General features: G+C 49.7%; 2 protein-coding genes across 5 annotated transcripts; one reads left to right on the forward strand and one right to left on the reverse strand.

Moving 5' to 3' along the window:
* The first annotated feature begins 2112 nt into the window (after positions 1-2112).
* Positions 2113-20114, forward strand: SLC25A42 (solute carrier family 25 member 42). Of its 4 annotated transcripts, none has more exons than XM_026064808.1 (10): positions 2632-3604; positions 4103-4378; positions 7536-7658; positions 9731-9842; positions 12213-12238; positions 13084-13250; positions 13923-14039; positions 14530-14681; positions 15073-15394; positions 15629-20114. In XM_026064808.1, the coding sequence occupies exons 3-10, from the start codon at positions 7575-7577 to the stop codon at positions 15654-15656; spliced, it is 1008 nt and encodes a 335-aa protein (XP_025920593.1). In that variant the 5' UTR covers positions 2632-3604; positions 4103-4378; positions 7536-7574; the 3' UTR covers positions 15657-20114. The 4 variants fall into 4 exon arrangements, with proteins under 4 accessions (XP_025920594.1, XP_025920593.1, XP_025920596.1 ...); XM_026064811.1 differs by lacking the exons at positions 2632-3604; positions 4103-4378; positions 7536-7658 and adding exons at positions 10921-11096; positions 11298-11461; positions 11937-12032 and having other exon boundaries at positions 9765-9842; XM_026064812.1 differs by lacking the exons at positions 2632-3604; positions 4103-4378; positions 7536-7658; positions 9731-9842 and adding exons at positions 9851-10454; positions 10921-11096; positions 11298-11461; positions 11937-12032.
* A 2258-nt stretch (positions 20115-22372) lies between these two features.
* Positions 22373-26744, reverse strand: TMEM161A (transmembrane protein 161A). Its single transcript, XM_026064884.1, has 12 exons — positions 26687-26744; positions 25928-26031; positions 25702-25782; positions 25507-25604; positions 25202-25358; positions 24892-25043; positions 24737-24797; positions 24497-24640; positions 24171-24284; positions 23815-23989; positions 23631-23727; positions 22373-23410 (listed from the first exon to the last, which is right to left on the reverse strand). Exons 1-12 carry the CDS (start codon positions 26687-26689, stop codon positions 23148-23150), a joined length of 1449 nt encoding a protein of 482 aa, XP_025920669.1. The 5' UTR covers positions 26690-26744; the 3' UTR covers positions 22373-23147.
* Between the last annotated feature and the right edge of the window lie 375 nt (positions 26745-27119).

Genomic DNA, 27119 nt, shown 5'->3' on the forward strand with positions numbered 1-27119 from the left:
TAAGAAAAAAAGCTCAGGAACSAGAAATACTTTTTCTAATAACTTTTCTGCTAATTGTACTAAGATGCATTTAGGTTTGTACCTTTCTTAAGTGAGACTGATGCTAATACTTAACATGTAGTGCTGCTTTCCATTTTCAAAGTGATATATATGTATATTCTTGGTAGCAGCCTTAGGAAGGGAGATGATCTTTGCTGTTGTGTGGAAGGGTGAACTGAAATGCAAACGACTTACTCGAGGTCACAAAATAAATCAGGGCTGGAGTAGGGTTAGAACTCGGGAGCTCTTTGGTCTCTTGTCATGCTCTTAATCCGCTAGTCCTTGCTGCCGCACACAGCGGTTAATAATGAAGGTGCGTCTGTGTCATGCATTAGTTCTGCTAGGCCTGAGTTACTGTAAGGAGTGTCTGCAATGCGCTGCCCAAGCAGAACCGATGCTTAACTTTTGCGTTAAGCATTTGTACAGTATAGGGTGCAGTGAGTACAACAGATAGGAGGTGACTAACTCACGCTCTAGCATTTAAAATAGTCCATATATGCAATGTGGAAAAGCATGGTTGTTAGGAAATGACACCCACCTGGGACACTTGTAGATCGTCCTCTTTAATGATGGAAGACTTTAGTTAATGCTTATCCTTTTTTTCATGCCCTGATGCATTTTAAAACACTGTTTTTTTAGGTTAGAGGTTGTAATCCATTACTGTGTTGAAATAGTTCCTGGCAAGGATTGCACAGGTATTGACGAGGAGTTGCTTGTATTCCAAATAATCTCAGTTTGAGTTCAAAAATTCCATCCCTGCTGGGTCCTTCTATCACTCGGGGACCTCCCATATGCCTAGGGTGACATTTAAGGTGAATAGGCTTAAAATCTACTGATAGGAAAGCTTGTATTTGCATGGGCCTACCTGACGCTTGCTGATTGAGAGGTTTATACTATATATATATAGTATTTTACTAACTGTCATTTCCTTGTGTCTGCACCTCTGGGAGAAATAACTGTTGAGAGAAGGATTCAGGCTGGGAAGACGTTTAATTTTTCTGCCCTCCCCTCCTGGAGGGAGGTGATTGCCGGCTGCCAAATGGAGTGGCTTTGGCAGAGGGACTCTGTAACTCTGTCCTCTTGTTTGACTGTTCCACTCCCTCTCAGATAAAGTTATCTGTCTTGCAGATAAGGAGCGGTCTTCAGTTTCTGCCTGTGGAAAGCATTGTTGTGGTGCTCCCAGCAACGCTCTTCTTTCAGAAACTGAAGAATGAAGCACTGTTTTTTCTTGCCAAGATTTCCTCTGGTCTGTGGCTCATGCATTCCAAGCTTAGCGCAAAATGCAGCTCTCCTGGGCTCCTCTGAATAATACTGCTGGCTTTGTTAGCAGGGCTTTTAGATATAACCATTTCTCAGTCTTCGGCAACTGGCTTAATTCAAGTCAGATAATCTAAAACCATGCAAAGAATTTGTATCCTTATCCTCAGTTTTACTGGCAGACCTGAGTTTGTGTTTGGCTGAGTGAGGCAGGAGGAATATTTATCTTGTACTTTGGAGCTAAGAAAGCATGTAAAAAATCAAACTCTTCCAGACAGTGTCATTTAGTGAATCTTTTAATTAAGCTGTCAATGATTCTTTAAAATTATGCTAACAGTTTCTGTGCAGACCTTTAGAAGGAAGAAGTGCTATGGACTATTCATAGCTAATGTTTTGGGATGAAATTTGTATGCAGCTGAAAGATGAACGTGACTGAAGAGAGCTGAGTCTGCAGGGCATATCTGCTTTTTGTTTTTTAATGGCTTAATCAGACTGGAAGGCAAGGACAGACCTCAAGGGGCCATCTAGTTATGTAGTTGATCCCTCTGCTCTGAGTCTTTCAGCCCTTTTTTTCTGTGATTTTCTATGATGGTTTTGCTCCAAGGGTGAATTTAAGGCTGCAGTAATCTCAGCTCTTACCAAATCTCTTTCTCTGTCAGGCTCAATTGCTCAGTTTAACAATTGAAGGAAACGTAATTGAGTGACTTCCCTGGGTACTGTTTAACTTCAGCCTCCCTGGGAAAACGTGTGAAAATTTCTGTGGGAACTCTTTCAGTTTTCTTTTTTCCTAATTTAATTATATACTTTCATTAGCGCTGTTAACAATGCATTTAAAAAAAGAACAAACAGGAACTAGGTAGCTGTTGAGTAATGAGGGAAGCTGGCATATCTGAATGGAGTTATGCAAGTAACTTTACCTGTACGAAATTGAAATTCTGCCCCAAAGGTGAACTATGACTTCATCAAAGTTCATGTAACAGTAGTGTCTGCAAGCTCCTAATCATGACAGAGCTGTACAGTCCACAATAATCTGCGCTTTCCTTCTTGAGAAGGTTATAATCTGGGACACTATCTCTTATAGATGTTTAAACGTCTATATATGAGAGGCAAAACTGAAATCTTGCTACTCATACTAGAATTATTAGATCTTTAGAAAGTATAAGCAAGAGAAAATCTAAATATACTGTCTTCATTCAGTAAGTCCCTCATCTTGAATTCATCTGCAGCTTTGGTTTAATGCAGCATCTGTCTATTGTTTTTGTGTGTCTTTGTTTAGTCTGTGCTTTTTGTGGCTCTGTTTCTGGGATGGTTGTTGCACTCTGTCCTGGTAAACTTGCGAAGGGTTCCAGGTTGAAAGTCACGTGGATGTGATTGCTATAGAAATACCATTTTACAGTTCACATTTTAGTGGAAGGAGATTGCTGCCAGGGCTGCAGCAATCTTCCTTCATCACCGAAACTTCCTACTCGCAACTCCCAATTATTGAATGAGAACGGTGTAAGCTGCTGCACGCTCCTTGTCTTGTCTCCTCGGGAGCGGTTAAGCAGCCTCATTTTTGGCAGTGATTAAAGAGAAGCGGGTAGCAGGGCTGCGTTTCTTCTGCCCGTCTCACAAAACCRGTGCGTTTCATGTGGCATAAAGTGATAGCAGCTCTTGCCTGCCGAAGCTGTGTGGTTTTGCCATTGCCTGCCTGTCATGCCTCTCCCACATCCAAGGCTCTGAACTGCTTTATAATTCCTGCCGGGGCTGTCCAAGGAGAAGGCAAATATTTCTTAGAAAATAGCTGCCRTTGGCATTCAGATAGCTGATGGTGCTGACTGTTTGCTTTGCGGTGTCTGTCCTGTCCTTGCCGGATAGGTGACATTCTTTCTGAAATCTTAGTGTTTTGTGACAGGTCTAAATTCCACTAGGGAATATCAGGCAAACATGTTTTTCAATAATGACATATTGCAAGTCAGTCTCCGGGCTGCATGCCCAGGCTGCTGCTTTTTTCCGACTACRTAGTAATGTGGAAACTGTCACGACTGGGCCTGCTTTTGTAGGCTAGGTGTTTTGCTGCTAACAGGTAGTTTGAGCTCTGCCAAGGCTGTTGGCAGCTTGGGAGCGGTTACGACGTTTGAAGTGGTGGAGAGGACGGGCAGCGTGGGTTCCTCCCCGATCAGCTGCGAGCCTTGTGCAAATATAACCAGGAGGAAACCAGCTCTACTGCTTCCCTCTTGCCTGCCATTCCTGGAAGTCGGAGCCTTGGTCTGCAACGGGAATGAATGTTGATGCCTGGCCAAATGCTTGCAGGAGGGATTTCATGGAGGTTGTGTCTTAATGATGCGTAGTTCACCTTTTGAATAAGGTTTGATTGCAAAATTTGTTAAATAGTAAATGTATAATAATCTGCAAACCTTTACTTTAGCAGTGGGATTTTGATTTTAAATACCATAACCAGAGAATTTGGCCTTATCCCTTAGTTGTGATGTTGGTCTTTGAAACTCATTGGTTCTTTGGCTGAGAAATTAATTATGTTAAGACTGTGTAATTTAAAATACGATCAAATGGCCAGAATTGCATCATGACCGGGTTCACAACAGGCTTGGAGAGCTAGACCTCTCTTTCTCTGAATGTCTTCTCCCCCACTGCCTTTGGGCGATGAACTGGTACCTGCCTGTATGACATTCTTCCTAGCAGGTTGCTTTTATCATCTGAATAACTTGATTCTGTCTCAGCTGTCCTTTTAATCAAAATCACCACCAAGAAAAGCAGAATGTCTAACTTGTCAGAGAGTCAATTTGACAGCTTGATTGAACTTGTTCAGGTATTCATTAAGCGCCGCTAGAGAGAGCTGGGAGAATGGACGGGAAAGACTAACAGTGCTCTAGCTCTTAATGTGCATCCGGAGGCACGCGGGGAAGGAACTCGTTTTAGCCCACAGATGTTTCTACAATTGCTCGAGCATGGGCAGGATACCTCGAAGGAATCCCAGGGCTCAAAGGACCGTCACAAAAGAGACCGCCGCAGCGAAGTTCATCCCACTTTGCCTAAGACGCCACTGCCAGAAGGGAGGGCCTGAGCTGCCCTGTTTCACAGTTTGGTAAATAAACTTAAATCGCAAGACTCTCTGAGTTAGCGCGGCAGAGGTACAGGCAGTGATTTTTGACAGAGTTGAGACTGGCTGCTGGAATAAGTGCTTTGTACTTTCAATCAGCTACCGGGAATTTTGTTGTAAAAGCACGGTGTGTGTTACTCATTAAACCTGCTTAACTTTTGAACCCATCTTGACCAGAAGTTTTGCTTTCTGATTATATATTCTCCTAGATGGGGAATGTTTTACTCTGCAGCTGTATGGCATATAGTCCTGAGGAGTCTGGATCCAGATGTGTGGCAAGGGCTGGTGTAGCTACAATTTAAGTAACACAGAAATGTGTTATAAAGAGTAAATCTAATTTGCAGCTCTCTGTTTTGTTTTCCTGTTTACTGTGGCTTCTTAAACGTAAGTAATGACTGTGTATGGGCTGTACAAAATACAAGGATTTTAAAAAATGTCAAGCTGCTCCGTGTTGGGTTTCTGTGGATGACTTCATGAACAAATCAGTGATGTATATGCAAAGTAATTCTTGGTTTCTAATGGCCAGGCCCTACAAATTCACACTGAATCTTTCAAGCAAAACTTTATTCTCTGTGGCTCCCATGTGCATCATTGGTCGTAACAGCCAGAAGTCAGTGATTCAGCTAAGTCAGGATTCAACACAGCTCCAAAATAAAATATAGCTGTATTGCTTTGCAGAGAGCAAACATGAATGAAAATACTAAACGCTACTTTTACATGTAAGCCTCTGCAAGTTCAGGCCTGTGTTTATGTAGAGCATGTGGGCAGTTTTAGTGTACAAAATTAAGCATACAGACAGGTGTTTGCAAGATCAGGGCCTTAAAATCGGGGCGCTAAAAAGAAGAACATGTCTGAATAGGACCAAAGAGAATATTGTTGCGTTAGTGGGTATCATCTTTATGCATGTGTATATTCTAAAATAAGTCCGGGCTTAATAACATCGTTTTAGTATTTAAAATTTCCAAACTAGTTTCGTTTTAGTCATCTTTTTCTCAATCATGTTTCAAAATCGCGTTTTAAAGCCAAGTTGTGTGTTGCATTCCTAAGCTCTTCAGCATGACTTCTATTTTTGTGGTTTTATTTTCAGCAGAGATAAATCTGATATTGTGACCTACATTTCTTTAATTGAGATAGCTAGGGATAATATTTCTGCTTCTGATTTCTTTTGTGCTTTTGCTTAAATTTTTTTTTAATGATAAAATTTTCAGGTATGTGAGATGAGAAGGAAAGGAAATGACTACAGTTAGTAATTAGAAATAATCAGCAGACTGTGTTCTTCAGAACAATATAATGAAGTGCTCTGCTCCGCAGTGTTATGAATTGTCTCCAGTCTTGATCCTCATGAGAATTTTAGTTTGCATGGTCTGATGTGACCAAGCTCCCACTATAAAACTTTTTAAGTGCAAACAGTGGTACTGTTTGCTGTTCAGGTCATGCTTTGGACTCTCAGATATTGTCTTTCATTAAAATTTTGAGTTATTACCCTCTGAGCAACATCCTGAGAGCTTCTCTTTTCGAAAACACCCGTAGGAGTTGTAAACACATTGATATGTGTCTTTCCAGAACTCTAGCAAGTGATGTCTGGCATTAAAGATACCCAGGCGTGTTTGTCCTCCCTTGAAGTGAGTGCGTGGGTCACGCATAGCTTCATCATCACAAATTGGTCATGCACGAATACAGACAAAGCTGATCTGTCTCTGGCTTTGTGTTAATATCTCTGCTGCAGCCAAGGGGTTTTGAAAGTGAAGTTTGGCACTAATTTATGAGAGCGATGTGGAAAAAAAAATAGGTCAGCAAGTATGAAAGGTGCTGACAAGCATGTAACGCCTAGAGATTGTTAAGAAGGGGAAAAAAAAGTCTTAAGAAATCCTTTCCAAGTAAGCAAGCTGTTGTGCCGCAGGTTTCCTAGGCATCAGATGAGGGCAGAGATGAAGCAACTTGCTTGACGACATGCAGGAAGGCTGTGGCAGAACTGGGGAGCAGTTCAGGAATTCAGATTTCCTAATATCACCTTCCTTGAAAGGAGGCTAATGAAATGGGAAACTTCGACTATTTGAGCAGTCTTGTTGCTTAGAAAACTGATCTTTATAGTTATACCCCATTTGTGAATGGGTTCAAAACAATCTACTTGCTTGGAGAGGCTTCCTTTCTGTGCTCGCTCAAGTTTTTCAAACTTTAGCTCTTTCATTTTTGGATATTAGAGGATGAAAAACTCAAATCATAAAAGCAGAAATATTAGAAAGTTAGATGCCAAAGTGATAGCTTCTATTTAAGTATTATCTCTGCGCTTATACTCTGTAGCTAAGGTTAGACTGACCTTTCATTTCATGAGGCAAATGAGAGCATATATCACAGCCAGAAACATCTGTGCAGACTGCACTGATTCACTAGCTACGAGCACATGTGCATTGCAACTGTGGAGAAATGAAGTTCTGGAGTCAATGATGTGCTGCTTTTAGTCAAATCGCTAGCATCATCAAAATAGCCTTTATGGCACGTGTGAGGCATTGGATCTGTCTGTTTCCTAAAATATCCTCCAATTGCTTATGTGAGGCTTTCTGGAGGTACTGCTGTGACTATTTTTTCCATTTTCCATGCCTGGGTTTTAAATTTCTGCATGTCTTCTCCCATATCTAAGTGCTGAGCAGTCAGACTGAGTAGCAACTGGGATCCTCACTGTAAGTGATGGAAGAAGACAGGGCAGAATCTGATTCTTCACTCCTAGAAATTATGCACGTTTTGATATTGTCCCCAAGAGCTGGGTGTTTAAATGTCGCATCTGCAATGGAAGTACATGCTAGGCAGAGATGCAATGGACTGTTTTTTCAGTCTCCCTGCCAGCGCTAATACGACTTGCAGCTGAGTTCCTTGAGGGTAGAAAAGGATGATGATGATCAGTGACACAAATTTTAGACAGCACCAAAGCACCCCTCCTTTCCCCTCCCTCCAAACTTGTACCCCAATGGGAAGAAATAGCATTAGGATTCTGGAAATGCTCTTCAACTTGGTGCTTGGGATAGGGTTTTTCCTGCTGAAATGGCCTCTGGAGTAGGTCTCTCTTCCCTCCTGTACAAGCTTTTTATGACCTGGCTATTCACTGCTTTTGACATTAACTCTTGCTTTGCTCTTGTTTTCAATTTAGGAGACGTGACTCTTCTGCTCGTTTGTAAGTGCAACTGGTATGGGTAATGGTGTGAGAGAAGGTCAAGTGGATTTCAAGCGGCAGGATGTGGAGCCAATTATATCAACTCATCTTCCATCAGAGGTAAGAGCAGGAGGTGGCTGGGTATGCGCAGAGGGCTTGAGAGGAGAGCTGGGCGGCTATTCCACAAAAGAAGCATCTAGATGGGATTTGAGCTGTGGAGGCCCGAACGAGCTGCCGTGTACGTGCAAACCATTTACTGTGTAGCTGTTGCTTCCTCTGAGGCCTGCTGAGCAATTCGGGCTCTCTGGGAAGAGGCCAGGCGTAGCTCACGTCTGACAGGCAGGCAGGGCTACGTTCCTTATTCAAGGTTATGTCTTGTTATGTCTTCAGTGGCAGAGCTGGGAACAGAGTCGTAAGTCTTGGTTTCTCTGCTCTCGCTGCTGTTACAAGACTCCTCTTAGAAACACTGGAGGAGAAAGCGACACTGAACCTTGCTCTGACTTAGGTCAGGGTCTCTGCTCAGATGAAACTGCTTCAAAGCCGAAACTCAAGCTGAAATTCAGACAGTGCTGCCTGAACCCTGGTGCATAGCTGCCCTTACATTTAGCACCAAAGACTGGAAGGGAAAATTGAACTGAACAATGTTTTTCATTAAAATATATATATAAATTTTTTAGCTGTGAAACAGCATGAGAAAAGAAAAATGTTAACTCACTTGTCTTCTCCATGAAAACACAAAGCATATCAACAGTTAACATTCTTAAGCCTTGTCTTGACTTGTCTTTCAGTTCATAACCTTCACAGTGTTAGATTTCAAGTTTTTTACTTGCTCTCTGCCCGTGTGTTACAAGAAGATAGCTGGTTTATAAATATGAGCTGTGGCAGGAATGTCAATAACAAAAACACTTCCATTCTGTTTATCGTAGTGGGAAACCTCTCTTGTTTTATTCTTAGGATCTCGGGGACAACATAGAAATAAGGTTCATGTGTTAACTAGAAGGGCAAGAAAGAAATTTACCTTCTGTATGTGGCTAAATCAAGAGGAGATAGTGAGATAACTTTTAGAAATGTTAATAGGGAAGAAGCAGTGCATGTAAGAGGTGGCTGACTTTGGAACTTCATATCTTGGCAGACAAGTCTAATCTTTGTTCTTTGTGATCTGACCTGTAATTTACTGTGCTTTCATTCCATTTTGGAGGGAATGTTGACATTTCCAAAATGCTGGCATTGATTTTTTTTTTTAGCTGTCTGAAGCCTTTCATGAAGGGATTTTGTCAAAGAAACTGAGCATCTGAAAATGGGCAGTTGCTGTTTCGCATATGTTGAAGGGAAGCTAAAGCAAGATCCCTAAAGCATATTGTAGTTCCCTTGGAAGAGGGAGGAGACAGCTCTTTAGCTGAGTGTTCAGAAGGCTTTTTTTGGGTGTGATCCAATTCTCCTGTGCATACACGTTGTTTCTTACCTCTGTTTGTGTATGCTCTGAGCATAGCTTTGCTTATCTGGCTGGCAGTGGTATGGGTTAATGTTTAGGTTTCATTTTAATGTGGGCTGTAATGTTGTTATTTTGTAATTTGTTTTTCAGCATTCATATACAGTACTAATAAACCCTCAAAGTGTTTTCAGAGTCCCCTTGCAAGTATTTTTTGCACCTTTCTCTCCCTCCAGTGCTAGAAATCCCATTTCATAAATGGTTTAGAGCACAAATAGTGGTACTGGCATTTTCTTAGGCTGTTTAGGCTACTTTCTGCTGCTGTCAGTGTGAGTGTTGTAGAAAAGGCAGCTGAAACACAGTTTTTTCAGTAGAGCTGTGCCTTGGCACCATTTGATGGACAGAAGCAGAGCACAGGGAGAGCCAAAAGCACTTTAACTTATTATGCTGGCAGATAGAGAATGTTCCTACACAGGACTGGGAAGGACAGAGAAGTTGTTGCAGAAAATGTGACAAAACAACTTGGAGTAATGCAGCACTGAAATATTGCACTATACCCCGGGAAATGTGAGCAGGTGATCAGTTTGCTGTATCATGGAGCTACGTTCACAAGCGTGACTTAGGTTGCAGGACCGTGTGGATGCTCACACATGGGTTTGGATGACCCAAGTCTTTGGACTGGGATAAATGCTGCAGCAAAGGTAAAATATTACAACTTTTGGTTAGGACTGGCTGTGTCACACTGAACAATGCTTTGTTCCAGGGAACACAAGAGAAGAAGAAAGTACTCAATTCTCTGATGTCTGGTGCATTGGCCGGTGCTGTTGCTAAAACAGCAGTAGCTCCGCTGGATAGGACGAAAATCATGTTTCAAGGTAAGTCCTGCTGGCTTTCGCAAAGTAGCCTCACTTTATTGTTACAGAATCCAGACCAGTTTGTCTAATCTGTTCAACCAGCCCATTCTCAGTGCTCTGCCCTCCTTCAGCCTGCAGAGACCTGGCATGATGCAGACAGAATAGTGATGTTACCACAGCGAATTGAGTCTAAAAACCTATTGTTTGATTCTTGGTAGCATTACTGCAGGTGTCAATCAGCTGTGTATTTGGCCAGTGCTATTGGATTCAGCTCCCACAGTAGTCAGCAAGAGCTTTGCTGTTTCACTGTAATGCAGCTGCACGTTTGGCTGCTTAGAGACAGATGATTGTGGCTCGTGCATGTTGGCTGGCCACGTGCATTCTCTGACATAAGGAAGTGTTTTGGAGCGTAAAGTAAAAAGACACTGTAAAGGCTGCACTTAAGGAGGTGAATGGTAACGCTTTGGATTTCTGTGTCTGTTCAGTTTGGAGAAATATGGCAAGGAGAGAAAAGCTGTGCAATTTCCTTTTTCTTTAGAGGAGCAACGTAAGGAGATGTGAAACTGGAAGGAGGGAATTGAGATGTTTGAGTTTCTTGCTACAGACTGGATGCCAGGATGTGCTTGCTCAAATGTATGCAGCCTTTTCTAGTAAGAGTTGCATTGTATTTGAGCTAAATTGCTTTGGTTCAGCATTGAAGTTAATTATGAAAACTGCTGCAAGAGACAATGAAGCTGGCATACGTAGCTTTGTATTACAAAATCCTTTCTGGAACCCATAAAGTAAGAATATATAATTGGAAATGAAATTCAGCTGATCTGAATAGAAAATCCTCATGCATTTAACAGGGTTTGGGATTCAGCCCCAACATGGGCTCAGTTCAGTTCTCTTGTTTCAGTGCAAGAACTGTCAGTTGCATTAATTGTCCCAAAAGGAAGAGTGCAGGCTGTTAATACAGTAGACATTTGGCAAAGCCACAAATTTAAATGTGGTCGACATCCCAGATTAAATGAATTGGGTAGGTTTAATCTAATCCCTGGATGAGATTTAATTTTAAGTTGACTTTCATGTGACATGATTTTCATCCTTTGCGTAACAGGGATAGCGGGGACACAGATCAGGGAGTTCAAGCCGTAGGGAGCTCAGGCCGGGGGTGGCAGCAGGCTGGGATTGCAGGCTGTGACCAGATGCTTGGGCAGCAATGAGTACATGCTGTGCTTCCTCACCCGAACAAACAGTGTGGTTCATCTAAGGCTGGAAATGTCAGGATCAGAGGTGAGATGGAAACTGCAGAATTAGGGTGAGTCAACAGCTGTCCGTATAAATCACCGTTAATTTGTACAGGTCTAACATTTTATGGAAAATCCTGTTTGGTTTGGCATGTTAAACTCACTGCAAAGGATATGATTAAAATTTGTCTGTTCTGACCAGTGTATTGGTATCTAATGGGTTTCCTACTCTCTTGCTCTCCTAAAGGTTTTTACTCTAGGGTGGCTTCCCTGTTTGTGAAGAGGGATGGCTTCCTTGGGTCATATGAGAGAGGAAGGCTGTTCCGTGAGCTAGAGACTGAAGAATTTTCCTGTGGGAGAAGGGAAAAGAGCTGTTTTCCTTTGCAGAGCTAGCCGCAATTGGTTATTGAGGTGGTGTTAGTTTAAAAAAAAAAAAAAAAAAAAAAAAGTGTTGAATTGCATAAAGGAGCAGCGTGGTGAAAAATGTATTTGCATGTGACTGTTTGATACACTTGAGAGGTTACAAGTCTCAAAGGAATCTGAAAGAAAGTGCACAGACACTTAATTGGAACCATGTTATATTAGTGTTGCCATTCAGGTTTTAGCCTGGGTTTCCTTCCTGCAATAGGAGTGTTACAAAACACAGTTGCTGTATGCCAAATAAATCTTGCTTCCAAATGCTGTGTGTATTACATAGTTAAAGGGATGCTGTCAGTTTGATTGGCTGCAAGGAGAGAGACTGAGTGCTCATCTGAGTTTTGTTAGGATGAAACCATCCTTGCGTGGAGCCTCACTAAACATCCTGCTCTTCGCTGGATTCTGGCATTAGCCTGGAACCAGTGCATGGAAGTGCTCTACTAAAATAAGCTTTTTTTTGGTGCTTCAGAGCAAGAAGTGTGACAGAGATTGAGCATTTTCATAGCAACAGATAGAGAAATGAACTTCTCATCTGCTAAAAAGAGTTTGGAAACTCCTACCTGTGGTAAAATCTTTGTTTGTTATAAAGAAGCTCTATTTTTTTCTTGCATTAATTCTTCTGCTTCTATTTTTATTCCTTAGATAAGAATGCCTGTATGGTTTCTTTGATCCATCTAAATGTATTGCAAGACCTAATGCTCACTTTTTTTTTTTTTTTTTTTNTTTTTTTTTTTTTTTTTTTTAGTGTCTTCAAAAAGATTTTCTGCCAAGGTGAGGTGATGTGTCTGTCTCCTGTTGACTTGACATGTTTGATTAATGGTAGTAATAGTACTAAAAGCATCCTCTGTTTGTACTGAACTTTCTTGCTTGAGTTTTATTAGCTGCACTCAGAGTGAAAGAGCATAGAGGGGAAGACTGGAAGCAGTACTGTTTATAATGCTCCTTGGGACAGTGCTTTTTCTTCTTCACATGTTTGTCCAGCGCCTAGCACAGAGGAGCCTCAATCCTCATTCATGCTCCAGGTTCCACCTGTGGCATGGACAGTAAATGTTGTTGTGGCATCGCTCTGGGCCATTTCGCTAGGCCTTCTTCCCTAGCAGTTGCTTTCTTTCCCCAACCACTACTGGAGCTGTTGCAAAGTTTATAGGAAATCTGAGTCTGGGAGCTGATCGCTAATGTGGCTTGCTGAATGTTTTGTTGCATGTGCATTGCAGATGCTCCATGTGTGCTGTGCTAGTATGTGTAATCCAAATGCTTCTGTCTTATACTAAGAAGATTAATTTGGGTTGAGGAGTGGTTTGTGCAAACATCAGTCCAGCTCTGTGCCTCTCCCTCAGAGAGAAAATGAAGATGCTGTCTTGAACATAAAACCAGTCTTCCTGACTGGTTCTTTTTTGCTCTAATGTATCTGATTCAGTCTCCCCAAAGAAGTGATTTTAGTTGTCTTATTCTGGAGTCAGGGGTGTGAGCGTAAGCATCTGATATCAGCTTGCTGTGTGTAGGGTGGGAAGGAGGATTGGAAGAGGTTAAGCTATTGGGTCACCTTTCCCCCCTCTATTGTTTTTACTCCCTCTTATCATGATCTGCCTGTCTGACCTTTGATCCGTTGCCTGCAGGAAGCCTACAGGCTGATTTATCGCACCTACCTCAATGAAGGCTTCTGGAGTCTCTGGCGAGGGAACTCGGCCACCATGGTCCGTGTGATCCCTTATGCTGCCATTCAGTTCTGTGCGCACGAAGAGTACAAGCAGCTCCTGGGGAGTTACTACGGCTTCCAGGGAAAGTAAGATGCAGCATGGCTTTGGTCCTCGTGATAGCAGAGGAGGATGGAACAGTTTGTGGGACTCTAGACTGTAGGGAGGGAGCACGTTTCTTTGCGTTGTGCAGGGTTTCTGCTGAGCTGAAAGCTCTGTTGGCACAGAGCTGTGCAGGCCCCTCTCATGGTGGCTTTCTAGGATTAGGGTGTGTGAGGGGCTAAGCAATGGACTGAGCTTCCAGTCTTGGACAGGAGAAATCTTTGTGAGAAGACCCTATCTTCTGGAGGCGTGAGCAAGAAGTGGCCTAGACAGTGAGTTAGCACTTCCCTGTGCTGCGAGTGGGCAGGCAAAACAAAGAGCTTTTCTTTGCAGGAGAAGCAACAAGATCCAGCCTTGCGCTGATATCTGAGCCTTTATCCTCTGCGCGTGTGGCCTGAGCCTCTTGCTCTTGGGCATGTAGTGTCTGAGACACCCCAGTCGGGCTAGCTGTCCTCCACAGAGATTTTCTCTAAGCCTCTGACTTGAATAGTTGTGGCAAACCACAACTGTTTCAACCCCTGCCCCCCAACCCCCAACTCTCCTCAGTGCACAGGCAGGGAAGGGATTCAGTAGGTGATAGAGTAGAGCCATGCTCAGAAGCCAAGTAGTATTTCCATCTCCAGGTGATCTGTTTGGTCTCTTCTCTCACCTTACTTTAGAGCGCTGACACCCTTTCCTCGATTCATTGCTGGCTCTCTGGCAGGCACAACGGCTGCCATGTTAACCTACCCCTTGGATATGGTTCGAGCTCGAATGGCTGTCACGCCGAAGGAGATGTAAGTGCCTAACGAAAGCAAGTACAAGCACCACGAACAAATGCAGAGCTTTCTTTTAAGGTCAGATGACTTTATTGCCATTTTCTGGGTCACTTCTTGCTCGGAGCCTTTGGTGTAATAAACCTCTTACAGCTTGGGTCTGAGCACTGATTAAATGACCAGAGCCCTGGTTAGTCCAGGGACTGGCAGGAGATCGATACTGAAAGACCTCGCTAGTAAAACTTCTGTGTTCGCTTGCTAGGAGGCCAGCTGGCACAGTACCTCTGGAAGAGCTCTAACAGACAGGATAGCATGTTGGGATAGGGCTCTAGGAAAGCCAGTGACTGGCTTCTCCATTTGCAGACAGGTTTCTTAAATCCCTTCTGAGCTGTTTGATGTGCTCAGAGAAAAATTAATTAATTGCTGATCCTCCAGAGTCCGGTTGAAAGTGTTACCGGTGTGTGCATGCACTAACCAGCACAGGTTTTGTTTTCCTGTGTCCACGTGCTAGGTACAGCAATATTGTTCACGTCTTCATCCGAATATCCCGGGAGGAAGGATTGAAGACGTTGTACAGAGGGTTCACACCAACCATCCTTGGAGTGATTCCATATGCTGGTCTTAGTTTCTTCACCTATGAGACGCTGAAGAAACTACACGCAGGTAAAGGCAATTTTGTTTTCTTTGCTTTCAAGTGACTTGGTGTAGGCTTTTGGCCAATTTGAGATGTTTGCACTCTGTGATACAAGACCTTTTCCTGGCCTTGAAGCCAGTTGCTAAGTTCAGTGCTTGCGGAGAATGCCTTGTGCCTCCCTCTCTCCAGTTCCAGACTTTGAAGAAGGTAAGCTGTAGAAAAGCAGCATCTCTGTCGTGCAGAGGGACGCCTTGATGTGGAGGGACTTGCTTACATACCTGGTCAGTTAACAACTGAGTTGGGAACAAAATCTGAGGAGTTCTGGCACTCAGGTCCTCTCTTTGGCTCTCTGCCCACTTGACCTTAATCATGTGTTTATTACGAGAAGCTTTCTCTACTCTGCCACTTTCTCTTTCCCAGATCACAGTGGGAAATCTCAGCCATCCCCTCCGGAGCGGCTTTTGTTTGGTGCCTGCGCAGGCTTGATTGGCCAGTCGGCTTCTTACCCCCTGGACGTGGTTCGCCGACGAATGCAGACGGCGGGGGTTATGGGACACACGTACAGCTCCATCCTTCTCACCATGCAGGAGATTATAAGAGAAGAGGGACTAATCCGTGGCTTGTACAAAGGACTCAGCATGAACTGGGTCAAAGGGCCTATTGCAGTGGGAATAAGCTTTACAACCTTTGACCTGATGCAGATCCTTCTCCGTAAATTACAGCACAGCACTAACATTGAAAGGTAGTAGCTTAATCCCCACAGCCCTTGCTGGGGAGAAGTGCAACATATGTGTACAAAGAGCAATGCTAGCATTCCCTCACTTTGTACATGCTCTCCTGCAGCTGAGAACTTACCTTTCTTGTGTTTTTTTTCTTTTATTGTTGTTGTTGGGTTTTTCCTTTTTAACGAGCCTCTGAGTTGTTTGGAAACCTCGACCTGAAACTAACCTTTTCGTATCTGAAATTCTTCTTACAGTTCTGCAGAGCTGTGTCCTCTAGAGTAGCTGCCTCATCCTTCTGCTTTGCTCTTTGATACCAGGAGTGGAGCCTCTCAAACAAACATGTGCTGCTTCTGGCTCCTCACCTGGTCTCTCTGGGCAGATGGCGTGGTGGATGATGAAAGAGAAGATTCGGTGCTGTTCAAATGGGCCCCTGAATCTGGAAAGTGACTGCTGCTCTTGGTAGGCGGTTCTTAGTTACTGCACATGTGTTAGCTGGAGGCAGTCTGCCAAGTGCAATATTCCAGTTAATCTGCACAGGGAGTTCCACATTCCTCTGACCTGTAAGCATTGGTTTCCTTGAAACAGGACACAGCTGGATTTAACAGGTTCAGGTCACTTCTTTTACTCTGAAAGTTGATTGTGAGCTCTGGTTGGAAATGCTGCCCTTTTTCAAATGTTCTTTTCATTTCTGAGTCGAGTTGCATAAAATGTCCCTTGTTTGCAGTGTCCCTCTGAGATTACCAAAGACTGTAGGCAGCAGGGGAGGAAAGGTCTGAGCAGTTTTGTAAATCAAATTCTCGTGTCTGTTGTCAGTGTTGCTGACAAGGGGCTGGACCTGGGCTCACAAACTGGATTGAATCAAACTGCAGTAGTGCTTTCGGGCCATCTGAACCCTTCATTGTTGTCATGGTCTTAAAGGCAGCATTTTCTGAGGGACTTGGCAGTTTGTAGTGATGATGCCCTAGACTAGAAGAGGAGGTGTTACATACTTCAATTTTAAGCAATTATTTCCTTCAGTATTATTGTTGCTGCTTTATCCGCAATGCGAGAATGAACAACTCGGAGATGCACATGTGATGCAGACTTATCTATCTTGAAAGGCTATTCATGTCTGACGAATGCAGCATAGTTGTTGACTAAAGCTGCTGGCCGTGCTTCCAAACAACGTTGTTGTCTTTTGGTGCCTGCTGTGTAGGTTGTATCACCTCTGTACATTAGTCCACACCTCAGCCCACTTGCTTTCATTCTTAGAGTTCTTCTGGACCAACAGTGTCCTCAGGAGAGCAAGCTCCACAGCCAGTATTGACTCTTCTGAAATAATATATAGTGCCAATCATCTCCAGTTGCAATCTGCAAATGAATGGGAACCTTTCAGTGTTTCTATTTTAAGTCAATAATTTTTAGTGAAATGGAGATTTGAGGGGGGTCTTGTTTTATGTTTTCGTTCCTGTATTAAATTTGGAGGGCAAGAGAGGTCAAAACAAACTTTAGACTTCTCTAAGGATCGTATTCTACAAGCCAAGATTAAAATCCCTTTCCAGCTGATAGAATCCATATAGAAGGGAGATGAGATGTAAAAGAAAAATAAGGTAGGATTTAAAAGCTGTCCTTCTCTGGTGTATATACTTTACCATTGTAGTTTGAGCCTCGTATCATGACTTTATTAATGGGAATGAAGGTAATTGCACAATTGGTAGAAATAGCTTTCTCCTTTCTTTTGTCTTTGCACTTGTTCTTTGGAGCATAACTTGCTTCTAATGCCAAATATTTCCTTAGGAATTAAGCACCTACACTTCCATTTTGCGGACATGGTGGAGAGCCAGCATACTGAAGTATTAGCATGCATGTTGTTCCCAGAACACATGGGATCAATCATACTTTAATGGTTGTGGATGGGCAGGGTATTAACCTCAGCAATTTCTGCCTCTAAGCCCACAAACGATTATTTCCGTTGTGAAACTTGACTGCAATCACTGATTTACCTTGTAGTTAAAGAAATGTTAGGTGTTGTCTTTTATAAGTCTGTATAGATGATAGCCACAAATTCTGTAAACTTTTTGCTCCCATTGCTAATGGAAGATTATCAGCTGTTCTTTTCATATGGGTGAATTTTTTAGTCCTTTGCAAGAGCTCCGTGTTTTTGTTTTTTAGTTTTTTAGTTTTTTAGTTTTTTTTTTTTTTCTCCAATGGAGAAGCCAATTACTTCTGCTCTTGTCTTTATCACGTCTGACTCAGTGAGGAGATATTAAGACAGTTGCGTCTTACCACGAAAGTGAGGTACAGACCAACAGCTGGGAGTGTCAGCAGTTGACTCGGTGTGTACATGTGCGTATGTGTGTCCGACTGTGTGTGCAATCCATGCCAAGTTCTCTCTCAGCTTGGAGGCTGCCGGTGCAAAGAGCAGTCCTTTCCGAGTAGCTGGTGGGTACTACGTGAACACAAGACGAAGCTGAACTGTGGCATCTGAGTTAGAGGGGGCTCTTTTGCTCTGCAGTGGGGTAGGTCGGCTCAGAGGCAGACACAACAGACCTTGTCTTATGTCGAGCATCACTGAACCCCTGTGGCAACAGAGGTGGCTTGATTCCTCCTGGGTCCTGACCGAGCAAGGATTTACACTGGATGACTAGCCTCTTGTTTGGGACTGAACGGGAGGGCAGATCTGCACAGAGTACCTTCATCCGTGTCAGGATTGCAGCTCGTGTATTAAACGAATGTGAAGCCTGCGGAGGATGCAGCTTCTGCCGGGTGATCCTGGGGGAGAGCCTTCTGGCATCACCCTCTTTGCAGCCAGAGCGCGGTGGGGGCTGAGAAAGGAGACTTGAAGCATGGCAGACTTGGGAGCATCGGCTCCAGAGAAGTCGTTCCTTAATTAGCAGCTGCACCTGATTTGTACTTCAGTGGAATTTTAGCCAATCACGTTTTTCCAGACTTTGCAGGCTGAGTGCTTGTTCAGAGACAGATCTGAATTCAGTCTGCAATGATTTTGGTGCTCTTGTTTCTTGGGCAAAAGTTTAGAGTAACTGTGTGTCTTTGTTTGGGGGTGTTTTAAATGGCTTTTGTTTTTTCCTCTGATTTGAATGTAGGAGAGGAGAAACAGAATGTTCTCTTCCCTTCTCTTAATCCTTGCATGAATTGAGACATGTTCCACATCTCTCTGCTTCCTGGAGTGAGTGCCTGAGGAGTTTTGGGCACGCTGATTGGAGAGGGAGGGTGCCTGTGTACTGGCCAAGGAGGTCAATGGCCTTTAGCTCTAAGAAAGAAGGCAAGTCTTAGCAGGAATCTTCTCTAGTTCTTTAGATTTTTTTTTTTTAAACTGTCCTAAACTCCCCAATTTTTCATGTTACTCTTCTCAAATTTCTTGCTTTTATTTTGAAGTCATGTGTCTCGTTGTTCTTTAATGCATTAGCAGCCAAATATTAACTTGTGCTTCTTTCTTGTCTACTCTCCCTCCCTGCTTCTGCACCTTTAGTCCCGCACTAGCACTTCAAGAAAATCAGGTCCAATGAAATGCATCCAAAATGACAAAAGTGCAGCTTTGATAGCTGTTCCTGAAACAGCCTGCCTGGGCTTCCTACTCAAAGGCGAGGATGTTTGTGTTTGGGGGCAAGAAATTAAAGGCACTAGGTGCTGGAGCAAAAGGTTTTTTTGAAAGGTTCTTGAATAACTTGTCCTGTCTAGCACCTTCCCTTCTCCGCACGCTGTGAGATGCTGCTGCTTCTTGTGATCTCCTTTTGGTACCTCCACGCGATGCCCGCTGTGCTCTGTGAAAGTGATACTTACTGGGTGGATAACTCTGGGGGAGCTGGTCGACACTGAGGGTAGGTTAAGGAACAGGAGAAGCGGGATCCGAGCTGGCTTCTCGCAGACCCCTTTGCCCTGCGTGCCCCATGCTGACCTCTGCCTCTTCTCCAGAAATACAGAGCTACCAAGGAGCAGGCTGGTTGGTGCTGGCGGGACCATGGTGGAAAGATCAGGAGAGGAGTCACGGCCTCCTGAGGCATAAAGTCACTGAAAGCCGTGGGATGGGTAGTGTGGTGTAGGCTGGAATATGTGTTGTTACTCCAAGGTAGCTCTTTGAAAAGTGGTTTTGGTTTCTGTGGAAAAATGATGGTACTTCTGTGAACTTCTCCTTATAGCCTTTGGCCTCAAAGGACTTAGGTGCTACCATCTTCATCCCATGGCGTCTTTAACTCAAATACAGGTGAGGTGTAAAGGGAAACTTTCAGCAGAAGCACTGTGGCAACCCCAAGCGAGTCTGGGGCCAGTCATGGGTGGGCAGTAGGAGAGGAAACCAGTGTGATTGCTTCCCATGCAGTTTCTGCGATGTCTGGCTGGGTACCTCAGCTCCGTGGAGAGCTAAGGTGGATGGTATGGACCCAGAAAAGGAGGTGGCCTTCCTACAAAACAGCCCTTTTCACTGTAGGGGCTGATTCCTCCCGCTACCCCCGTTTCCCCCTTCCATGCCGTGCGATGCAGGGATTCCCAGCACTGTTCACTGCCTGTGTGGTCTATGCATATATTAGCACAAACACTGTTAAATGCCTTTTGTCAAGATGTGTCCTCACCATCGATGTGTGTGTGTATGTGTGTGTGTCAATTTTGACTGCTTTTCTTGGATCTGGAGTTCTATTTTATTGCAGTGAAGACACTTTGTTATATAATGTTTATATATTTTAAGATTTGTGCCAAGAGAGGATGTATATTTAATAAAAAATTTAATTGACTTTGCAGGCTCTCTGAGGATGTCTCCTGTTATACTTTGCTCATAAGAGAGAGGGGCCTGGTGCAACTGGGTGGATTTATCTGGGGATTAAAGCTGCTGTATTTCTCCCTTTGGCAGCAAGCAAGGGACCAGGATTTCGCCTGCGCTGCAAGGCTTTGCCAAGTTTGCCCTTGGCAGCACTGAGCCGTGCGGGTCCCTCGTGCGAGGAGCTCCCTCCACGGTGTCTGCGTCAGTGCTTTGGGTCACACGTGGCTTCACGTGGAAGTGGGGGGAAGCCTGAGAGACGGGAAGGAGCTCTGCAGCTGGTTCAAAGCCCATGGTTGCCCCGGGGGAGGCCCGTGCTGTCCCCGTCCCCAGCGCCGCGGTGCGGGATGGGGACGGGCGAGCAATGGCAGCAGGTGGCACTGTCGGCTCAGGCACAGCCTAGCGGCTCCCCAGAAGTTGGGGGTCCTGGCTGCGCTTCAGCCCTGCTCAGCCCTCGGGGCTTTCAGCTGTATTTCAGGTCTAGTGTGGATGCGAGACTGCAGTGCTTTGCCATTTTATGCTCCTTGCAGGACAGGAAGGTTTCGGCAGCGAGGGCAGATACGGCCCTTCCAGTAACCTCCGTGCAGCCCGCTGCCGCTCTCGGTGCTCCCTGCACGGTGGCACCGTGCTGAGGTCTGGGCTTCACCCCCAGGCAAGCTGAAGCACCAAGACTAAGACTTGCAGAGCTGGAGAACAGCCTGCTTGTGCTGCACGGTGCCTGTCCACCTCCCCCAGACCAGCTGCCTCCAAATCCTGCCAGCTGGGGCTGCCACGTCTGCCTTGGGCTTCTGAGCTCCCCATGCAGAGTGGAGTTTGGGGTGCGTTCACCCACCTGGGTTAGTCTGGGCTCTGCAGCACGGCCTGGGGCAGGCAGGAGGGACAGCACGGGGATCTCATTCGGGATCCAAGCGAGGTGGGAGGGCAGGGATCACCGCCTCGCTCCCTGCCAGGGCACGAAGGGAGACCTTCAGGAACCGCTGCTACAGTCAAAGCCTCTTCCCCAGTTTGGGTTTCTCGCCGAGCGGCGCGCAGCAGCGCTGGAGGTAGGTGTGATGTGGGGCAGAGGCTGGGGCACCGCGGGGGCTCCTGGTGCCCGCGGAGCCTCAATCCAGCCTGTGCAGCACAAAACAGCCCCTTGGTGCCAGCTGTTCCCCTCTCCGCTGGGGGCCTGAGTGCGGCCTTTTGTGGAGTAAGGCCCATATTGGAAATAAAGCGAAGAAATGGAGGGTAAAATAATTCTGGGGAGAGGAAGATGGGGGGGAATCTCTCATTTTATTTGATGTCGCCCAACTCCAGTGCCTGTGGCTCTGTCTGCTGCTCTCGCCTAGTCTATCCGTCATTGTCCCAGCCTGAGAGGGTCATGTCTGGGCAGATCTCCAGGGAGGAACCGTCTGCATGTCTGAGCGTGGCCAGCCCCGGCCCTAGCAACCGCCGCCTGCTGCAAACGCCTCCCCGGCCCCTTCCTGCACGTGCTGAAGGAAAATCGGATAAATGAGGTGTCGGGGCAGTCGGACTGGCTTCTAATGGGGCAGCGCAGGCTGGAACGAGCCTCTCTGCATCTTCACCCCGGGGAATCTCCTCTTCCTCGCCCCTTTCCACCCAGCCCTCGGGGACGGTGCTGCTGGAGCTGGATCCCTCCTCGCTCCGAGCTCATTTATTGGTGCCTTCCTGGGCTTCAGTTTCTCCAGAAGGGGAATTTCTTGCCCATGGGGAAATTCCCCCTAATGTTTTGCCAACGGGCTGTTACCATGTTTGCTGGCTGAGGACCCAGCCGGAGGATGGCTGTCCAGATTAGCCCTGTTAACACGGAGCGCACGGCTGCTTTCTCATCCCTTCCCTTTGCAAGAGGGAATTAAGACCATTACAAGGCTATCAAATAGGATCAGAGCCCCTCTCCCTTTCTCTGCGCAGCCCAGACCAGCTAATCCTGTTTCATGCAGCTGGACCAGCACCCACGGTGCGGTGGGGAAGAGCTCAGCCGGCCTCCGGCAGGGAGGATGGGGGACACCTCCCCGTGGTCCTCCGAGCAGTGCTTTATCCCCTGCGATCCCTGGGCAAGGGAAAGGGCTGGGACCAGGCACCGAGTCCCGCTGCCGTGGGGCGAAGGTGAGGGCTCCTCCGCCGAAGGGCCGGGCTGTGGCGCTGCTGCAAGCGGTCGCCCTCGCCCTGGGGCCGCGCTGCTCTCCCGCCTGCCCCGCGACGCGGGAACCCTGTCCCGAGCTGGGCACCGACGTGCAAACAGGGCAGCAGGTTTCGGAGCAGCAAACGGACCGGGAGCCGCTTATTTATTTCTAAAACAGCCGTAGCCAAGGCTGCTGGGCTGAGGCTTTCGCACGAAGCAGCAGAACCGCCCCAGGGGCTCCGACCCTACAAAAACACGCTCGTCCTCAGCCAGGGGAGGCGAACACCAGCCGGAGCTTCCCTCCTTCGCATCCCGGAGGAAAGGCAAGTGCACAGAGGAGCCTCCCAGTGCCGGCTGGGCAGGGCTGGGGTGTCGCTCTGCCCCGGCTCTACAACACCAGGGAAAGCCCGGCTGGGACCCGCTCGAGTCCTTGGCCTGGCGTGTGACGCCCGGGGTGGCCCTCCAGGAAAACGCAGCCGCAGGGGCTCCGCGCAGGACGGCAGCAGAGCGGGCGACCCTCGGAGCTGCGAACGGGCAGAGGGGCCGGAGGGAGGCAAGGGGGAGCCGCCGGGGCGAGCGCAGGCACGTCGGTGATCGTCGGCAGGAGGTGGCCGGGGACAGCGGCGCCCACGCCGGCCCCTTCGTCCCCAGACCGTGCAAAACCTGCCAGGCTGAGAGCTGGCTGCAAAAGCGTCCTCGCAGCGTGTCCTCGTGTCCGCAAGCGCCACGGGCGCGTGCAAGCAGGCGAGCCGGCTCCGTTGTACCCGGCGGGCACCAGCAAAGGCAGGAGCAAAGGGGCGAAGGCGAGCGCCCCACGGACACGCAGACGTGGGACACGCGTGGACGCGGACAGCAGCGGCCGGGCACCGCCGGCGCCCCGAGACAGGTCCCGGCTGCCCCCGCGTCAGGAGGCTGCCAGGTACTGGTGGAAGTAGAGGCCGAAGAGGCTGGTGACGACCTGGCAGGCGGCCACCCACCAGGTGAGGAAGGCGAAGAGTCCGCGGAAGAAGAGGGGCGTGAAGATGCCGCCCAGCACGCCGGTGATCTGCTCCACGGCGGCCCGCACGTCCTCCCCGGCCCCGGCCCGGTCCGCGGCGCTGCCGGTCCGCGGCGCTGCCGCCGCAGGGACGGGAGAGGGCTCCGGGTACAGCCCCCACGAGTGGTTCCCTGCGGGACGGAGGGGCCGGGCTCGAGCGCGCGGGGGGATCGGCCCCTGTGCTGCAGCCCCATCCCCGTGGGCTGAGTCCCAGCACGCTCGCTGCATGCGCCAGGGCCTGGAGGAAGGTCTGCGCCGGCTGCTCGTGAAAGGCTTTGCAGGTCTGGCACTGGCCCCGCTGCAGCCCCATCCCACCCTGCCCCGAGTGTCCCACCGCCGTTTCCGCCTTACCCAGGGTTTTGAGGAGCAGCGTGCAGTGGAGGGTGAGGATGACCGGCCCCAGGTACTGCAGGCTCACCACGGACACGTAGCAGTAAATCCTCGTGATCTGGAGACAGACGGGCAGCGCGGATCAGCCGGAGGCGCCGGCAGCCGGGCCTGGAGCGGCTGGCTCTTGCCGGGGCCGTGCCCGCACCTTGCGCTGGATCTCCAGGACGGGGATGCGTCCCGCTTCCCGCCGCATCTGCTCCACCCAGCGCTCGGCCAGGCCCAGGTAGGCCTGGAGGTGGCGGCGGGTGACGGCCAGGCGCAGCAGGCAAAGGCCCACGATGGTCCAGAGGCGCGCGGTGTTGTAGGCAGAGTCGGACATGCTGTGCCGAGAGGACGGGGCAGTGAGCTGGGGGCCAGCCCGAGGGTCTGGAAACCTTCCCAGACCCCGGAGAGGGGCCAGATGGGAGAAAGCTGGGGCACGGACGCCTCTCAGCCCCGTGCCTCAGTTTCCCCTCGGAGCAAGGATGCCGGAGCAGGGACCCTGACCCGTTGCCCGCTTACATCTGCACCGTCTGCTTGCCCATGGGTGCGTGGAGCACGAAGTCGCGGGAGATGGGCTTGATCCACATCACGACCACGATGACGGGCGCCAGGAAGCTCACGTGCAGCAGGACCCTGCGGCGGGAGCCGTCAGCGACCCCCTCGCCYGCCCCCCCGTTCCTTCCGCGCAAAGCCGACCCGGAGAACGACGTGAGCCGGGACCAGCTGGTGCAGAGACCCTCCCCGTCCCCCCCGCGGGGCCCCAGAGCCCCCCCGGCGCGGGGAAGGGGCTCCTGACCCCCCCTCCCTGCCCACCGAGCCGAGCCGAGCCGCCGGCGTCACCCAACTGGGTCAGGGGCTTGTCGGCCGCCATCCGGAGGGCGTCGAGGTGCGTCTGGGCCAGGCGCAGCCCCGGGAAGGTCAGGCAGGCGCCCAGGAAGGAGCACAGGGCCACCAGCCCCAGCTTGAAGGCCAGCTTGGCGAGGGGGAGCCTGCGGAGAGAGACCCGGGGACCCGGCCGGTGGGTGCTGGAGGAGGGTTTTTGCAAAACCTCCAAGGCACCCGCGCCGCCCCGGCCGCCGGCTTACGTCCAGTCCCATCCCCGTGGCTTCAGGGCGCTCTCCAGGCTGCTGCTGACGCTGGCCAGCCCTGCGGGGAGCGAGCCGCCGTGAGCCAGGGCTCCCGGCCCACCGCCGCCGGCCTCAACCCCCCCTCGGGTGTTCCCCCACCCGCCGTCACCCACCGGGCTCGAGGCCGAACTCCAGGTAATCCTCACGGACGACCAGGGCCACCATGGCGAGGAGGAGGAAGAAGAAGGCGAAGGTGAGGCAGACGGAGCGCTCGCCGCCCTCCTCGGAGCGGAAGTAGTGGCGCATCACCGTGAAGAAGACCTTGCTGCGGGCGAGGGGCGGCCGTCAAGGAAAACAGCGGCCGCGGGATGCCCCGGGCGGGCTCGGATGCCCTGATGCAGGGACACGCGGCTGCAGCGGTGCAGGAAAGCCGGGCAGCACCGGGACAGGGACGTCCCGCCGTCCTCGCCAGCAGAAGGATACACGGAGAAGACGACCGTCAGTAGGCACCAGAGCACCCCGATGTTCGTCTCCTTCTGGGGGTCCGCCAGGCAGTAGTAGCCTTCGGTGAAGACGTACACGGCGGTGGAGTAGAGGGCAAAGTCCACAAACCACTGGTACTCCAGGAAATAGCGCAGCACTGGGGCGGCAGAGAGGGAGCGTCACCACGGCGCGGGGGCTCCCGGCTCCCCCGGCACGCGGGCACGAGGTCTGGTCCGTGCCGGATCCTGGGCTGCCCAGGGAGCAGGGGGAAGGGGTGCCGGAGCCGCGGTGCTGCGGGGAGTCACCGAGAGCATCCACGGCGGTGATGGGGCTGGTGTCCAGGCGCAGGTCGATGTCCCGGGGCACCGAGAGCGGCTTGTCGTCCGCCGCGCCGTTCGCCCTCCTGCAAGAGCGTCGCGGGCTCAGGGCGGCGGGGACTCCGCGGGGAAGGGGCTGCCTCCCCCCCGCAAACCCGCCCGGGGCCGCGGGCGCGAGCTGACCTGTCGCGCTTGCTCCTGGGCCGCTGCTTGCCCGCCAGGGCGCACAGCTCCTCGTCCGACGGGTGCTTGTAGCGGTGCAGGCTGCAAGGAAGACGGCAGCGTCGGCGGGGCTGGCGCGTCCCCCAGGCCCCGACGGGGTGCGGGAAGGGGCTGGCGGGATCGGCGGGTGCCGACGGGGCCCAGCGGGGAGGGAAGGGGCGGGAGGGGAGCGGGGGGGGCCGCGTACCTGCCGTTGCAGAGCAGCCAGCGCGCGAAGGAGCAGTGCGGGGCCATCTTCTGCATGATGCTCGCTGCCAGCAGGCTCACCACCACCTGCACCCCCATCACCGCCTGCGCCGGGGGCACCCTCAGGGGCGGCCCAGGGGCACCCGGCCTCCTGGAGCCCCCGGGCAAGCGAGACACCTCCCTCCTCCCCCAGGCCTGCAGCACCGGGGCTGCCCAGCCTCCCCCTGCTCCTGCACTGGGACAGTCCAGGCAGCAACCCCTGGGCATGCACCCCCGGGCGTGCACCCCCCCCATCAGGACAGGCTGGGCATACACCCCCCCTGGGGACAGTCCCTTGCAATGCACCCCCTGAGGACAGCCTGGGCTTGCACCCCCGGGCATGCACCTCTAGGCATGCACCCCCAAGGGACAGCCTGGGCATGCACCCCCAGGCATGCACCTCTAAGCACGCACCCCTAAGCATGCACCCCCCAGGGACAGCCTGGGCATGCACCCCCGGGCATGCATCTCTTGGGCATGCACCTCTAAGCATGCACACGCCCGGGGACAGCCCGGGTATGCACTCCTGGGCATGCACCCCTAAGCGTGCACCCCCCAGGGACAGCCTGGGCATGCACCTCTAAGCATGGCATGCACCCCCGGGCATGCACCCCTAAGCATGCACCCCCCGGGCACGCAGCCCTCCCCGGGCCAGCCCGGGCATGCATTCCCCCGGGCAAACCCCAGCCCGGGCAGCCCCGGCCCCAGCGCCCGCGCTCACCATGCCGGGGTCAGCGCAAAGGCGGCCGCAGGAAGCCTGCCCGCCACCGCCCGCCGGAGCGCCCCCACCGCTGGCCAATCSGCCGCCGCTCTGCAGGTGATCGACAGCTTTTTGACCAATGGTAAGGCGGAATCGGAAGGGGGGGCGGGCTGGCCGGCGGCTCCCGGGTTCCGCGCGCGCTGCCTCCTGGGAGCTGTAGTCCCCCCGCAGCCCCGGGGATCACGGGTTCGAGCCCTGTGGGCGCCGCCGGGCTGGCGCGGCCTTACCGTGCCGCTGGGAAGGACACGCGTCTATTGCAGGGCACATGGGGACAATCCTAAATAGCAGCATGTATATATATACATACATAGACATATCTATACATTTTTGTATACGTATAGGAATTATATATATATATATATATATATGTAGGTATGCACATATCACCCTCATG

The sequence above is a fragment of the Apteryx rowi genome, unplaced genomic scaffold (assembly GCF_003343035.1).
Source record: "Apteryx rowi isolate R43461 unplaced genomic scaffold, aptRow1 scaffold_220, whole genome shotgun sequence".
NCBI classification, from domain to species: Eukaryota; Metazoa; Chordata; class Aves; order Apterygiformes; family Apterygidae; genus Apteryx; species Apteryx rowi.

Coding starts and splice junctions, on each gene's coding strand:
- SLC25A42 (XM_026064808.1), top strand. CDS start 7,575: ATGGGTAATGGTGTGAGAGAAGGTCAAGTGGATTTCAAGCGGCAGGAT. Junction 13,251..13,922: donor TACTACGGCTTCCAGGGAAA/GTAAGATGCAGC, acceptor ACCTTACTTTAG/AGCGCTGACACCCTTTCCTC. Junction 14,682..15,072: donor GCTGAAGAAACTACACGCAG/GTAAAGGCAATT, acceptor TCTCTTTCCCAG/ATCACAGTGGGAAATCTCAG.
- TMEM161A (XM_026064884.1), bottom strand. Junction 25,783..25,927: donor TGGCTGCTCTGCAACGGCAG/GTACGCGGCCCC, acceptor TCTTCCTTGCAG/CCTGCACCGCTACAAGCACC. Junction 24,641..24,736: donor CCACGGGGATGGGACTGGAC/GTAAGCCGGCGG, acceptor CTCTCTCCGCAG/GCTCCCCCTCGCCAAGCTGG.